This window comes from Mycteria americana, chromosome 3 (assembly GCF_035582795.1).
Source record: "Mycteria americana isolate JAX WOST 10 ecotype Jacksonville Zoo and Gardens chromosome 3, USCA_MyAme_1.0, whole genome shotgun sequence".
NCBI classification, from domain to species: domain Eukaryota; kingdom Metazoa; phylum Chordata; class Aves; order Ciconiiformes; family Ciconiidae; genus Mycteria; species Mycteria americana.
The window spans coordinates 4,478,961-4,495,398 of NC_134367.1; the positions used below are offsets into that span (position 1 = coordinate 4,478,961).

The 16,438-nt window shown below is 42.5% G+C and overlaps 1 protein-coding gene across 1 annotated transcript in view; it reads left to right on the forward strand.

Annotated features, from left to right (window-relative positions):
- Positions 1-16,438, forward strand: part of PKHD1 (PKHD1 ciliary IPT domain containing fibrocystin/polyductin) — a 269,779-nt gene that overhangs the window by 16,202 nt on the left and 237,139 nt on the right. The window contains exons 11-23 of the mRNA XM_075497242.1: positions 555-656; positions 952-1,047; positions 2,171-2,306; positions 3,157-3,271; positions 4,126-4,401; positions 5,164-5,253; positions 5,993-6,086; positions 8,241-8,383; positions 9,323-9,453; positions 10,422-10,606; positions 10,985-11,123; positions 13,747-13,901; positions 15,775-15,959. Coding sequence (XP_075353357.1) covers positions 555-656; positions 952-1,047; positions 2,171-2,306; positions 3,157-3,271; positions 4,126-4,401; positions 5,164-5,253; positions 5,993-6,086; positions 8,241-8,383; positions 9,323-9,453; positions 10,422-10,606; positions 10,985-11,123; positions 13,747-13,901; positions 15,775-15,959 — 1,847 coding nt within the window. The remainder of the gene's footprint in view (positions 1-554; positions 657-951; positions 1,048-2,170; positions 2,307-3,156; positions 3,272-4,125; positions 4,402-5,163; positions 5,254-5,992; positions 6,087-8,240; positions 8,384-9,322; positions 9,454-10,421; positions 10,607-10,984; positions 11,124-13,746; positions 13,902-15,774; positions 15,960-16,438) is intronic.

Here is a 16,438-nt window from a genome sequence, read left to right on the forward strand (position 1 = left end):
TTCCAATGTGGAAAGGCATGACTATAACAGAGATAAAATCCCAAAAGATTCTTGTGGTCATGATGTGGACACTCAGATGTCAGATGTTCAGCTCTCTCCATTTGTCCCTGAAGCCTAAGGGATGACTGGAAAGTGTGGTAACATCTAAACCTATAGGCTAAATTAAGAAGTGAGTCAGACAAGGTCAAAAGGATTAAAACAGTTTTAGTTCCACTTTTTTTTTTTTTTTTTTTTTTTCTCCAGAGCTCCTTGATAGCACAGAATATACCAGTTTGGAATCTGAGCATGACAGATGCAGCCACTGCTAAGTAACAGTGCAAGCATGACAGTATTTCTCCTGTCATGCAGCCAAGTTATCCATGTTGCTCATTCCTGGTGTAATCCCAGTGGCTGCCAAAAACCCCGCGAAGGATCAGCGAGATGCCTGTTTCATTCATAGGACCCTGCTCTGGCTGGAAACAGTGCAAGTGCACTGCTGGTTCTGACAGAAATAGGGCTGGAATTAACCTTTCCAGATTCTCCTTTTTCAGATTCTCCTTTTCCTTCCTCTGTAGAAATAGCCTCTGTGTTCCCAGCTGGTGGGAGTCTCGGAGGAGGCACTGATCTCACTGTCACGGGGGATTTCTTTGAGGAGCCAGTGCAGGTCACTGCTGCAGGTAAGAGAAGAAATATATTAAATTTTTTTTTTTTTTTTTTTAGTACAGTGGTCATGGCCCTGACCACAAAACCCAACTGGTGTTGATGGATACCAGTATGGGAGCTGTAGGACTCACCATCAGGAAGGTCTAGTTATTCTGACTGTGGGCATGAACCACTTCACTTGCTTGATAGTACAAGCCCAGGCTTTTAGCAAAGTGTTGACCCCTTTTGGAAACAAGATAGTTTCATGCTGCAGCTCAGCTGTGTTTCCAAGTCTCACACAGCACATTTTTCTCCTTTTCCTGCTGCCAGGTGTCCCCTGTAAAGTCAAGCACATCTCTCCCCAGCAAATCAGATGCACCACTGAGCCTGTTGGCAAGGGCAGGAGGCTTGATGCCCCCCAGCCAGGTACAGTATCCAAGTAACTGAAGGTCCAAACAAACAAACACCCATGGAAATGGAGGGCAGAAATCGTTTGATGATGAATGCAATCAAGAAACAGGGCTTTCCAAAATGCTGTCTGCTTCAACGTCAAGCCAGTTTCTCCTAGATTTGATAAGGAGGAGGGCCACAAAAATGATCAGAGGGCTGGAACACCTCTTCTGTGAAGAAAGGCTGAGACAGTTGGGGTTGTTCAGCCTGGAGAAGAGAAGGCTCCAGGCAGACCTTACTGCAGCCTTCCAGTACTTAAAGGAGGCTCATAAGAAAAATGGGGACAGCCTTTTTAGCAGGGCCTGTTGCAATAAGACAAGGGGTAATGGTTTTAAACTAAAAGAGGGTAGATTTAGACTAGATATAAGGAAGAAATTTTTCACAATGAGGGTGGTGAGGCACTGGCCCAGGTTGCCCAGAGAGGTAGTGGAGGCCCCATCCCTGGAAACATTCAAGGTCAGGTTGGACGGGGCTCTGAGCAACCTGCTCTGGTTGAAGATGTCCCTGCTCATTGCAGGGTGGTTGGACTAGATGGCCTTTAAAGGGCCCTTCCCACCCAAACAATTCTGTGATTCCATAGCAAGGAAAGGCAAGGTGGAGAGCTCAGCCCACCACTTGCAGGTGGGTGATGGTGGGAGGAAGGTCAGCCTGGTGTGTAGGACTGTAGAAAAGGAGGGGAAAAAAGTATGGATAATGTTTAGAGGAAGGATAGCTGAACTAGAGCTACTGCAGAGGCTTCTGGGGACCCTGCTTGAGTGGAGCATTGCAGTAGGAAATTATTGTGCATAAAATGAGGCTTAGCTCATTTTGACTGTGGGTTATCTCAGTACCTTTTCCTGCAAGAGCAGACATTTGAGCTTCATTGAATGTTCTCCTCTCTGCAGATTTTTGTTCTTTCTGGTGGAGGATTTCAAGGTAGAATAAATTCCCTAAGGCGAGATCTGTGTTCTGCCTTGGACTGCAAAAAAGACCCACAAACAGAGCCAATTTATTATTGAAATTTTCTGTTCTGGCCTGCCTCCTTACACCACTGATTCTAGCATGTGTTCTGGGATTTTTTTTGGCTGCTACTGAGAATGCTTTTATTTCAACTTTCTAGGAAACAGAGGGCTTCTCTTTGAAGTTTGGGATGATGCCTCTGATGTGACAGAAGCAGGTCCTGGATATAGATGGCAGTTTGTACCTAATGCCAGTTCCCCAGTAAGATTTCTGTCTGGGGCAAAGAAGTCCTTCAGGTACTCAGTGATCTTAAAAAGAAATGAAGCCATGGCAATCACCTTTAGCAGTGTAAGGTGTAGCAATAACACCTGACAGCTCTTTATAGCATAGCCTTACTGCATAGCTCCTATAAATCAAAGCAAATCCTCTGCTCCGAGGTCCTTTTGAAGCTCAAAATATGCAGTGAAGAGTTTTATTTTTCCTCCTTTTGCTTTCACTCAGTATTTCTGCTCTACCTGGCCTAGATGTGCTGAAATACCACAAAAGAAATTGCTGCGGAGGTAGAAGGAGCTCCAGTTAGAGGCTATCTTGGGCTGGAGCTCTGGCCAGATGTAGAGTGCCAGATCCTCAGCTGATGTTGGCAGCTACAGTGTAGGTGGAGTTAATGGAAATAAACTGATTTGCCCCAAGCTGCGAAGATATCTGAATCGTGTTGGTGCCCATTGCCTCTTCAGATACACCCTTGAAAAGCTGTGCAATGTGCATGAATGTTTTCATTTTTCTATCACTTCTCTGTTTTTCTTAGTTGATCTTGTGTGTGATTTTGAGCCTTTTCCTGCCTGTTCAGGGTTCAGACTTCGCTTGAGAAGAAATGCACAAAAAAGTGGCCCAAACCTAAACCATACTTATTCTCATGGAGCTGGATTTTTTCCTTTTTGAAAACTTTCATAAAGCGTAAATGACATTTAGTGTGAAAATGTGTCTCTCTGAGGTTCCTTCAGTTTTAAAATCTCTGAGTTTGTTTTGTTATAACTTGGTCTCACAGTCTTTCCTTGTTACTCAGTGTACATGTGAAGGTGGGGTGTGGGGATGGGCGAGTTCTATAGTAACTCTTTTGTATATTATGGATGTTCTGCTTTTGCTTAGCTCCAGGCTTCGTGGATTTTTTGTGGCTCCTCAGACCAACAACTATACCTTCTGGATTCAGGCAGATGGTCAGGCATCTCTCTACTTAAGTTTGTCTCAAGATCCAGAACGCAAGGTATTACTCTTGGCAGAGAAAAAATGAGATCAGGATAGGAAATGTTTTGAATTAAGGTCATAACAAGTGGAAATTCCCCAGTGTGAATTACCTTATTGGCCCTTATTATGAATCCATTGCAAAGTGAAATCTGTATGATTATATTTGATGTTTTACATTGGCCCTATCAGCCTCTCAGCTCATGAAATCCTCACTCTTGCAACCAGAGTCTTTGAATGTCTTTTCCAGAAGACCTTTTTGTTAGTTCAGCACATTACCATCACTAACAGTCTGTGTAAGTGTCCTGGAGGCTTGCTGTCTGACTTCCTTGATTTACCTCCTTTTTTGCCTGTTGAAATTTTGCCCTCTGAAAACTTTGGTCCTTCCCTTTGTAAAGCTGAGAGGATGCTATAAATGAAGGTGATCTATTTCTCTGGGCTATTCTTAAGCCTAGTAACTGAACAGGGCTAGAAGAAATATAAAGGACTTATCTATAAAAAAAAAAAGTAGCATTACTGGTCTTACTAATGGTAACATACTACAACCCAGAAGGCGGTAGACATAGTTCATTCTTTTGTATTTGGAGGACTTGAGATGTAGAACTGAAGTCATCCATGAAAAGTTTCATGGGGAACTATTATTAGGGCTAGGGTCAGCCATAAGAATTATCTTCTTTATGGTATTGAATCCTAAACCAAAGCTCTTTGAGATGATGGCTTTTTCCTGTGTAATAAGAAGGAATGTGTCAACCATCCACTTACTGCTATCAGCTATAAGCACAAATCTGTTTTTTGGAGCTCCAGTATTGGACAAAGCATCTTTTGGGGCTGGGGAAATGTCTTTGTAACTGATTGATTTGGTTGGTCTGGACACAGGTGAGAATAGCTTCTCTCCCTGCCGGCAATTCGGAATGGTCTGAGAACTGGGTGAAGAGCTGGAGTGAGCATTGGCAGCCAAAATCCCAGAAATTTGAGCTAACTGCTGGTTCGAGGTACTACTTGGAAGCTCTGCATCATGGAAAGGCACCCAGCAATGGGATGAGAGTTGGAGTCCAGATACATAACACATGGCTGAATCCCCATGTGGTGAACAACTACTACATTGAGAGACATGAAATTCGGGCTCATGCCTTGCATCTTCCAGAAGTGCAGGTCAGTGATGTGTCCTAGACCCTGGGAGCTGGACTAGCCCTGATTCAGTTGACACAGATGGCAGCAAATCCTAATTGTAAAGGCCTTGTTGGTGCTAGACATGAAAGTGTGTTCCCACTTTGTTTTTAACGTGCCGAGATAGTTGATGAGAATAGCATCATGAGCGGAAGGTGTTCATGGTTTTTACACATGTTGGTGGGAATATGTAAACCCTATGGTTGCATTATAATCTGCTCATGTGTTAAAGTGTAAGCAATGCTGACTCCCATCAGGTTTTATCTTGCTCATTAACTCCTTACCTTGTTAACTAATGCTAATTAATACAAGTTTGGGATAGTTTTTATTTCCCCTCCTTAGTGACAGCACACTCAGTATGTGTTATCTGATCAACGCTATATTGCAATCAGATGATAGAAACTTTCAGCTTGATGAAGTGCTCAGCAATGAGGCAAGTTTTTCCTGGTGGTTAAACCCCACAACTGCAGGTCATGAGCTTTAGGGACCATTTGTGGATGTCAGCGTGTCTGCACAGGTCATGTATCCCTTGTGCTCCCGTTAATCTAAGAACAGGAGCCCAAGGCTTGTGACCAGGGAGGACAAGAGCAGTTTAAGAGTAGCTGAAGAGACTCTTGATTTACAGAGGCTTAAAAAGGCAAAATACTGGCCGTAAAATCCTCCTCAGTAGAAGATAGGTTTGAAGTCTCTGAGTCTCCAGCAGTTTGTATCTGTTTTCATTTATTTATTTGCTTCTTTGCTTGCCAGATGTTGACTGTGTCTGGTACAGGGTATTTCAGTGTCTCCTGGAATAACATATTGCGCAGAATGATCCCCACAAATGCTACGGCTCACCAGGTAGGTGTCATTAAATGCAGACACCCAGTCCTCTGTTGGGGTGTAATCGATGGAGCTCTGGTACTTGACAGCAGTTAAGTGCTTGGCCCAGAAGCTGAGATAAAATTTAAATGATGTAGGGGTGATTTTTGTTACTGGGAGTGTCTCACAGTGGGGGTGACTCCAAGGTATATTGTGAGCATATCACAGCATCTGATCTTGGCCTGTCATGTCTGCGATGAAGTATGTGGTATCTTCAGGTACCAGACCCTTGGACTTCTCCTCTAAGACCAAATGTGTAGTGTATGGCTCTTGCTTCAAGCAGGAGCTCAGATCTGCCTTCTTGAAAATCCCATCGTCTCTTGATGCAGTAGTTGGTCACTGTCAAAGCTACCCTGGATGATAGCTCCGTGATAGTTGTTGGACATCTAGTCAACAGAGCTGGTGGAGCCTGGAGGAGCATGAGATGCCCAGGCTGTGATATAGCTCATGTAAGAAATCTACACCTTTCTGAGGAGGCTGCCAGCCACCTAAAGGATGCCTCACACCCCTGAAGGGTATCAGACCTGGAATTTTATGCTCTGTGTTGTAGAGAATAAAAGTCAGCTCTATTTGGCTACCTGCTCGTTCAGAGCTGCCTTGCCAGTGGTCCCTAGCTGATGAAAAATGCAGTGATGACTTGTGTGTTGAAGCTCTCTGCTGAAATGAGCTGGACACTGTGGTCCCGTGACTGCTTTTCACGTTCTTAATTTTTTTAAAGGTGCAAACAGCAATAGAGGAACTTCTTTCAATAGGATGTGAAACTGAGCCAACTTCTGCTAAAATCCTTTTCCACGATGGCTTTGAGAAAGAAGGTAGTGATCTTTTGTGACAAATAAGCAGTATTTACTGTGACAGTTGACTTCCTTTCATGAAATAAATGTACTTTAAACTTTTAATGACAGTAAATGTACACTTTTGATGGGTTTAAGTACACATTTATGTTTATCAGCTATTCATTATTTGTAGGTATTCTGATGGCGGAGTTTATGGAACTAATATTTAAACTAACATAATGAATATGATAATGAGACATTCTTTCTGTAATATGTTGTATGACTCAGTCATATTGCAACACATATCAAAGCAGGTGATATGTTTTGGTTGTTAGAAAAGTTAGCAGTAGAGATAAAAAATGCAAGTTCTGGGGCATGTGAAATTATTCGTGTTTCAATATGTCTGCTGGGGAAGCAAATATGGTGTAGCCCAGAGCTACAGCTCAGCCTGTAGGAACAGCTGATTCTGACTCTGGAGGTCTTCGCTTTCAGTGTTGATGACTGAAAGTGAAACAGTGCAAATATCTTTGGTATACTTGACTGGCTGGGCAAGGTGTAAAACATAAATTGTTTTTGTAAAAAAAATAAAATTATAGATAACAGTTTTCTAACATTGAAGGTATTGCACACATCAGAAAGCTACTCTAGTAGAAAGTAACTCCAGTAACACTGGCCCAGGTTGCCCAGAGAGGTGGTAGGTGCCCTATCCCTGGAAACATTCAAGGTCAGGTTGGACGGGGCTCTGAGCAACCTGATTGAGTTGAAGACGTCCATGCTCATTGCAGGGGGTTGGACTAGATGGCCTTTAAAGGTCCCTTCCAACCCAAACCGTTCTATGATTCTCTATCTGACAGCAATAATAGTATACTTATCCTATGCCGAAAAGTAGATGATTGCCTAGAGACCTCGTATCACATTCTTGTACTCAGTATGGAGAGAGAGAACAAGTCCCAGCCAAATATGTATATTTGGTGATTGATTCCTCCAAGTGGGGGAAAGCAATTAATTAACCTTAATTGGTGAGGGAGGGAAGCTTTATGCAGAAAAATGAAAATAGCAACTGTACACTCTTAATGTGATCCCAAATCTACAGGTCTGCCAACAAAAAAGAGGAAAAACTTGATCTAAAAGCCAGTGATAGTTCAACAGTACAGTGGGAATAAAAGTTGATGTGTAACAAATAGAACAAAGGAGAACTTGGTTTTTTCATTGATGATTGTAAAATGTAGATAACATTAAAAGACAGCAGAACAATGGTGAAATTGTGGTGAATGGATGCCAGGAAAATAAAAGAACAACCACACACATTCAGACCTAGCGTCCATCTAGCCCAGTGTCCTGTCTTCAGCAGAAACCAAAAGGGATGCCAAGGGAAGAGTAAAAACTGGATGATTATGTATAATAATTCTTCATTAATTCTCTCAAAATATGAAGTATTTTCAGCTCAATTAATTTCCTAGTGTAATATGTTTTTTAATTTAATTACCTTCAGTGGTTCTCCCTTCCCTGTATTTACATAATCTCCCTTGAACACAGCTAAACTACTACATTCATAATTTCTTCCAGTGAAGATTTCAACAGGTCCAACACTCATTGCGCAAAGAACCACAGCTACCTCCTTTCAACATTTTTTTTTTTTTTAAAACTCTGCTATTACTTTCATTTTGCAAGCTTTATTTCTCTTACTGGAAGAAAAGGTGAATTGTCAGTATGTAGTGACAGAAGAAAGTCTTTTTTTTGTGTGCTAGGAAGAAAAGAAATCCTAGCAGTTTTTCAGCAGCATGGTTGATAGACCAATGGAACAAACATCCCAAAGGGGAAGGTGGATTCACTATTGCTTTATACATCAATTTGCAGCTTTGTCTGAGTGTTTTCTGGAAAGGAAGGGTGGATTTGGTCAAACATACTCTATATGGCTAAAGACAGTGTTATTTGTCATGAGGTTTTATGGTCAGAACAGTAATCTAATAGTCCCTCCTCCTGTCTTTCAGCACTTCAGCCCCACTTAAGCTGGGGCACAATTGCCCCGCAGATGTTCACCATTTATCTGGGCAGGAGAATACTTAAGAGTAGGACTGTTTGACAAATTTTGGATATCCCCTTCCTGTATTTTCATGAATCTCTTGACCGTACTGGTGTCTTCTGAATCATTTTCAACCCTCTCATCCCCTCTTATTTTTTTATCTCTGTCAGATATGAAGGATGTCATTACCACAGGACACATAGTCAGTGGAACGGAGCCTTTCTGTGGGAGGTTCAGTGTTCACAGACCAAGCCAGCTGGTGAAAACTTCCCCATCAATTCTACCAAGATATGATCTTACTGAATACACACACGTAAGTGGCTGCTCTTGATAAATAGGTTGCACTGGGGACTGAATACTCAGAGCCCAGTCAGCAACATAAAATCATCTAGTCTGCTTAGACTTCCCTCAGATCCACAGAAGATCATGTCTTTGGACTATGCTTGTGGACAGAGCAGTGTCTTTTATTGTCTGGGTGGATAGTTTGAGATCCTGAGATGTAGATGTTGTTTAACACATCTGGCTGCTATCTGCTCCTGGGGATGCAACCCTTGCTGAGGGAAAGGAAAAGGTGGGATGGTGTTGGGAAAAGATGGAAAATGCAGGGATGACCAGTTCTTGACAAAAGGAAAAAAACCTTTCCTTTTTTCTGGGGGTCGACTCTTGCTCACTTTTCTGCTCATCTTCTACATCTACTTCTAATAGGAATAAGGTCTTGATTTCAGCTCTGTCACTCTTTGCCACCTGGGGGAAGGCAAATAGTTGGGGGCTGAAAGGAAGGAGGCGGGAGGATAATACTCATCCCCAAAGCCTCCTGCAGTCCTTCCAGGCTCCTTCCAATTTCCCTTCACAGACCTCTTCCAGTCCTATTTCCCCACCTGACACCCATCCCAAACCTTGTATCTTGCAAATCAACCCAATTCCTCCAGTCTCCTTTCCTCCCTCCCGGATACTTGAAATCCCCACTGGAACTTCCCAACTATGTTTTGCCCCAAAACCTCACAGAAGCATAAGGGGACAGTTTCACGCTATGTGGTGGCACACAGGTCGCCTGGGTGCCATGCACTGTCTTCTGTAGGTGCTATTCAAAGCAATTTGGCCTTAAGCGGTGGGCTTTATTGCTGACCTTGAACAACATGTTTCCCTACTAATGTTAAACTGGGATTGAAACAGAATATAGTATCTTCTACAGACATTACGTATAAATTACTAGTGGTTTGATTTGTGAAAAGTTTTTTCCCCATTTTTGCAGGTGTGTTTTGCACATAAAGGCCATATGAGCAATATCCTCCATATCTTGGTGTCCTACACCAATGTCTCTTCATGTTCAGTGAAGAGGAACCTCACCTGCCTATGGGATTTCAATGAAACTGACTCTAAAAGGTATCCAGACACTTATAGTTTCCAGAGATTACATTTTCCGTAGTAAGAAGGTGTACTAGGAAAACTGAGAGAAGTTCTTATTTGTGTAGGAACAAGTTGTCAGTTAGGGTAAGCTGACACATGCTCTGTCCCTGCAGAGGCATTCCCAGAACGTTCTTCCATTCTTTTTGAGGATTTACTGAGTAAATTTGCATGTTTTTTGTCTCTGGTAAGCACACCGGAGGTTTCTGAGGACGTTAATTTCCCAGTTTCTTTGGCTCAGTGGATTTTCTGCAGTGAGACAGAGAGGTGAATTTGATTTATTTATTTTTTTTTTTTCCCCCCAGGAACCTCATGAGATCATTGGTACACAAAGTTTTGAAAGTTGGTGGTCTTTGATTTTCTTCATTCACTTAGAATTACATGGGTAGGAAACATTTGGTGTTAGATGTAAAGCTTGGGGCAGGCAGACTTAAAAAATCAGGGGTGTCTGAAGAACTTCAGGAAGTGAAGTTGGCAGCTTAGATATCTGTAAGGTTGTGTGAGGGGAGTGTGTGCATGCCTGGAAGGGGAAGAAGGGGTTGGGATTAAATTACTACACGGTGTAGAGAACTGGGAGCCTTGAGCAATCATCTGGTATTCCCAAGGGGCCTGAACTCTGGATTGATTCCCCTTGAGGTCACTGATGCTATCGTAGTGTTTTGCCAAAAATAAAACAGCGGTAGTCATTCCCCCATCCCACTCTTCTGATGCAGAGGAGGACACCTAAGCAGAGATCTAAAGCTTTGTTTCTCGCTATGGGGAACCCAACAGGGACATGTAGAGAGTGATCACAAGCCATTGAGCAAGTGTCTTGTGTATGAGTAAATAACAGTAGTAATAGCAGCAGTACCTGATGTTACCTGGAAGCTTCACAAAGCACCTCAAAAGTTGGTTATTGGCACTACCTCACAGCAAAAGACAGCTTGCACAACCTTGGTGTCTTCCAGCTGGACATTTACCTGCACTGACCTCTGGAAGGGGTGTGTGAATCTCCCCATGCTTCTCCAGGACCTCCCTGCCAGTTCCCCAGTGTTTGTGCATCAGATAGACTTGTTGAGCCCGGTGCTGCAAGAGGAAACGTCTGGGTCATTTTACCTTGATGAAGTCATCATTGCAGACAGAGCTGTGACTGGTAAAGGAATCTGTTTTTTTACTTTTCTGTTATGTTACCATCTTTCCAGGATAATCCATTAAAATCTTTAATGATAGGGCTGGCTGAAACTTTTTCAGAGGGGAAGGGTATTTCACAACAGGCACAAAAATAATTTTGTTTTCTTGAACTTATATTTTTTTTGTGAAAACAATCAAGAAGGAATTGCCAAATATCAATATTCTTGGTTTACTTGAAAATGTGTTTCTACAAATATAACTCTTGAATGGTCTTGCCCAGACAAAACCAAAGAAAAATACCCCAAGCAGGTATGTTTCCAGCTATGAAATGAAAATAACCTAGGCATAGTGACAGCTGTTCTCCTTGCTCTAATAAATGTTTGTGCTCTTTTTCTTTCAGTTTCTCAGAGAGATCCCAAACCACCTTGGCCAGGTGGCAGGATAGTTGAAGCAGTATCTGTGGTGGGGTCTTTTCCCACTTACAACGTGTCCTGGATGGTGTCTGGCTGTGGTGCAAGTCTGCCCCTTCTCTCTCCAAGGTAGGGACAGTGCGTAGATCATCTCCATACCCTGTAATACCTCGTGCAGTTCCCCCAACATGTCTGGAGCTGGCTGTCATCTAAGATGGGACATGAGAGGCGGTGGAGGATAAGACTGCAGCGTGGCAATCCCTGTGCTTTCATTGGAGTCTTCTCCTCTAGGCATTTCAAATGGGCCGTGTTCAGACTGCTTAGACTGCTGAATCCTGCACAGATGTCTGTACTCAGTAGCTGGGCTGCAGTTCTAAATTAAGATACTTAATTTCACTCTCAGCACATTAGTGTTTTGAGCTTTGCTCACCATGTAGGATCTTGAACATATGTTGTAGACATCTTAGTGAGGGTATCTGATTCTAGTATTGAAGATCCATTGTATGAGTCAGATTCACTTGCTGAACCAGAGATGCTTAAGATGTTTCAGCTAACCTAGGGTATATAAGATATGCATGGGACACCAAGATATGAAGTAGGACTAGAAGGAGATCTAAGCCCTTCTGAAACAGTGGATGGAGATCAGCCAGAGATGCTCCCAACATCTTTAATGACACCAGTTACCATGTTAGGCAATGGAAGTCCACCTTATGTGTCCTTGTTTACTGAGATGGTTTCTATTCTGGAAGTCTCAACAATGAAAGAGGAAGCAGAGCCGTAGGCTGACCAGATCAGAGAGCACAACATTAAAGGGCCATACTGGCAGAGAATAATTCCTGTAAAAGTTGAATTGTATCCAGTCGAATTAGCAAGGATCTGATGGGAATAGAGCCAGGCAAGGGAGAAGCTGGAACAATGCAGCCTCTTCTCTGCAGCAGCCAGCTGTTAGTTTGGCTCAGTTACTTCACCTGAAATGACTTGCTCAGGCAGCCCCAGGAAACCTCCCTTCAGAAGAAGGTGAACCTCAGCCTGCTGTAACTTAATTTTGTTTCTTACCTTGTGGTCTCTCCTCTTTCAAGCAAATGCAAAGCAATGTGTCATTAGTTTTGAATGCTCTAAAGACAGCTAGATTCTCCTTTAAGACTTGGCTAAGATCTGAAGAAAATTAGGTCTGGTTCCCAGAGTAGCCAAGTCCTTGCATTTCTTGGTGAAACCCATGGCTTTGGTGGATTCATCAATCACCTGTTGGGCTTCAGAGACATAGTCCAAGTCAGCACAAAGCAAAAGACTGATGCAATCCAGTTTATACCTCAGTTTTCCCAACGTGATAGCTGCTCATCAGAAGCTCAGACTACTGTCCTGCAAAGCCCAAGTCTAAGAAGTCATTTGATAAAACAGATAAACCATAGTTCAGACCTAGCTCTTCTGTAGAAGTCAACTTAGCTAGCACAGCATAGAAGGATTTGACTTAGGAAAGTCTCTTCCTGAAAAGCACATTTAATTGCCGGTGTCAAATATAGTATTTTGACACGAACCACTAATGGTAAAGGCAAGGATGAGAATACAGGAGGATGTTTGTGAGGTTTAATATGCATAAACAGAGGTGTAACTAATAGAAAGAGGGGAAAGTTTTATTCCTGTGTGTAGCCTTAAGAGTGGCATTGGAATGCTACATACAGCACTGATGAGATCATTTTTCAAAGGGATTTAGAAAAACTGGGGAGAAAAAAAAAAAAAAGCCAGGAGCAAGATTATGGAGCTGAAGAAACTGCCTAGGAGAGAAAGATTTAAGGAGCTCAATCCATTTAGATTATAAAAAGAAGATTAAGAGATGGATTGATCACATCACCTCTCACCAGGAAAAAAGTGCTTAGCCCTGGTGGGCTTCTGCATCTCACAGAGGAAGATGTAAGAGAAACCGGTGTGTGATGCTGAAGCCAGGAAGACTGAAAAGAGAAATGAGTGCATGCTTTAAAAATGGGTGGGCTGATTGCTGTCTTGGGCTATCTTCAAAAGAAACCTGGCTCTTTCTCTTAACTGAGCGCACGCTGTGCTTTAATACAACTTGCCGCGGTCGGGACAGGAATGTTAGCTAAAATCTGATGTACCGGCTGTACATCAGACGAGAAGGCTCAGTGGTCCCTTTGGTTTTGTATCCTTGAAATTTGCTCTGCAGAAGCCACGGCTGAGGTCTGAGAGACTTTAGCTGTTATCCAGACGCTTAACCACATGGTGGCATCATTGTATCACAGAGAGTGTCTTTTTCCTTCGAAAAAGGAGACTTTTTTAGTGGCAAGGGAGAAAATATTTTAAGTTTCAGAAATTGGGCTTTGGGTGTACTCTAATACGAAATATCTCTGTAATTCAGGGGAGTTAAGATTTTGATAGACTCGAGGAGACTACAGGATGAAGTAGGAAAGCTTTTGGCTTTGATGTTGTAGCTGCTGTCCAGGCTGCATTGAGTTGGTCCTTTAAAAACACCAGTACCGGGGCAGGACTTGCTTGTGCTCGGTGCTGCATGAACTATTTCTTCTATCATAATTAAAACAGCTGGTTTTCCATAGCTTTTTGTTGTGTGCATTGCCTACGTTGTGTAGGTATAAGCATATAAGTATTCAATTCCATTTGAGCTCTGAACATGTTTTCCTTAGGTCCTTCAAGAGTGTTGTTCCTATAGGCGTCCTTCTGCTGCTGGTGACATGGGGGTGTCAGGAGCGGGGGTCTTGACTGCTAACGCTTTCATATCGCACAGAGGTGCTTTGCTTGGGGAAGGCTCTAAGGAGTATGGCTACCTCTATGTCTCCACGGAGGATGTGAGAGTCAGCCTCACCATTCAGAGACTGCAAAAGTCATCTCCACCTATCGGAGGGACCTTCCGCATCCACTTGGCCAATACAGTGATATCAGGTAAGAGAAGATGCAAGTACAGGTCCTGGATTTCCTTTGCAGGAAGCCAAGTGAAGAAGAGAAAATACTGAATCTTTGAAATGCTCAGGGTACAGGCTGGCAGGTTAAACCCACTGTGATAGCTGCTAGATCTTTTCATTTGATGTCCTTCAAGAGAGGAATTAAGGATTATAGACAGGGCAGTATTTCTAGATGTTAGGTATGGGGTTGTTCCAAAATGCATTGTCCTGGTTTCGGCTAGGGTAGAGTTAATTTTCTTCCTAGTAGCTGGTGTAGTGCTGTGTTTTGGATTTAGTGTGAGAATAATGTTGATAACACACTGATGTTTTAGTTGTTGCTGAGCAGTACTTACACTGTCAAGGACTTTTCAGCTTCCCATGCTCTGCCAGGTGCACAAGAAGCTGGGAGGGGGCACAGCCAAGACAGTTGATCCAAACTGGCCAAAGGGCTATTCCATACCATATGACGTCACGCTCAGTACAGAAAATGGGAGGAGTTGGCCGGGGGGGTAGTGATTGCTGCTTGGGGACTGGCTGGGCATCGGTCGGTGGGTGGTGAGTGGTTGTATCACTTGGGTTTTTCCCCTGGTTTTGTTCCTCTCTCGCTCTCTTGTTGTTTTCCTTTTCTTTACAATTTTTTTTTTGTTGTTGTTCCAATTATTAAATTGTTCTTATCTCAACCCATGAGTTTTCTTACTTTTGCTCTTTCAATTCTCTCCCCATCCCAGCGGGGGGGGGGGGGGGGAGCGAGCAGCTAGGTGGGGCTTAATTGCTGACTGGGGCTAAACCACAACATGCAGACAGCCACGATGAAATATTTATCTTAATGTTAAAGAACTTTCGATCAGATCCTGAGTTGGGATTTTGCATCCCAAGGTTTCATTATGCTGATATTTCTCCAGCATGTATACTTCTGGTCGTCTTGTATGACAAAACCTGTGCAGGTTACCAAGAAATTAATTCTCTTCTAGGATTACCAGGATTGGTAATTGTTTTGCAGATACCACAAAGCTTTTGTCTATAGAATTGCTTGGCTTGAATTAGTCACCCTTTAGACGTGCTAGGTTTTCTTGTGTTTGGTTTAAATATTCAAAGAGGCTTAGAATGAACGTAAGCAGGTTAATATGAGCAATGCCAACTATGAAGTTCTTGACTGAGGAACTGTTGACTCAGTTATAAAGTCAAATCATAAAATAGGAAAATATAACCTTACAATATTCATGAAATAACTCTTTCCTCCACATTGTCACTTAAGATTCTTCTGCAACAGCTGAAGGCTGTCTCGATAGTCCCCTGCTTTGAATATAATCTTTTAAAAATGTACTCCATTACTCTTGCCCTGTTCCCAGGTCTCGTCCTTTCCCCTCTTACTAATGAATTTGTTTAGAGAGATTTATTGTATCTGCAGCTTTGGCTATAGGTATTTATGTCAAAAGAAATAGGACGTCATTTGCATTTATTTGGGATTGGACTCTACAAAGTCTTCTTCATAGACTGACTCTCCCTGCCCCACCCACCCCCACCCCTCTCATATAGGAAGTTTCCAACCTTTCTCTTTTGAAGGAACATGACTTGCACACTGAAATGTCATGTCTCCTAAAAATGTAGGTTGCATGTAATGAAAAGTATTACTTAGACAAAATTTCTGATGGTCCCAACTGGAAAGAAGTTTCTAGGTTTTCTTAGCTATTAAATAGTGGAGAACTTTTGACATTTGGGATCCGGTAAATTTCCCTCTGCTGCTTTTTGGCAGTTGCAGAGGTTTGAACCACAACAGCCTCCTACTAATAATGAAATATCTTTCTTTTCTAGGAGCAGGTAGATGTGCTCTCCTAGGGATGAGGATATCCACCGCTTTCTAATATCTTTTGCAGATGTTTCAGTGCACATCTCCTCCCACCATCTCCGCAAGCTTTTGCAAGAAAATATAGATAATTCTACAGCCCCGTACTTCAACACCAGTGACTTCATCGTGACCAGAGATTCAAACTCTTGCTATGAAAGCATCTGGACACTGACTTGGAAAACAAAAACTGGGGACTTGCCCAATCTTATCAGTGTACAGTAATTTCTTTTACTAACACCCACTTTGAACCCCATTCAATGTCTTTGGCCTTGGCCGAGCCATTCTCCCAATGTTTGTTTTTATGAAAACACCCGTGAGACCTTAGGCAATCTATCTTCCTATCAGGAACAGCAGCTTAAGCAAATTCCAGATTAGATGATTAAAAAAACAATCACAGTTACAGGAGGAGAAATTACATCTTCAAGAGCCTGTGCTTCAAAATGAGGAGGCTAGAATGTAATTTCTGTGCTTTTTTGCAGTTCTGCACAATAAAGGGACTGCTATACTGAAATGAAAGCTATTATAATCACATTAATATTTCAGTACAGTAACTGAAGCTCAGTACAGGTTTGTGACATCATTTATGGGCCAAGAAGGTCTTTTTCTGAGAACTATTCTTTATGGGTTCATATCTGGTTCTCATAAGTCTCAGATGAAGGTTCAGTTCGCACTCTCCCATCTCAAGATTTATC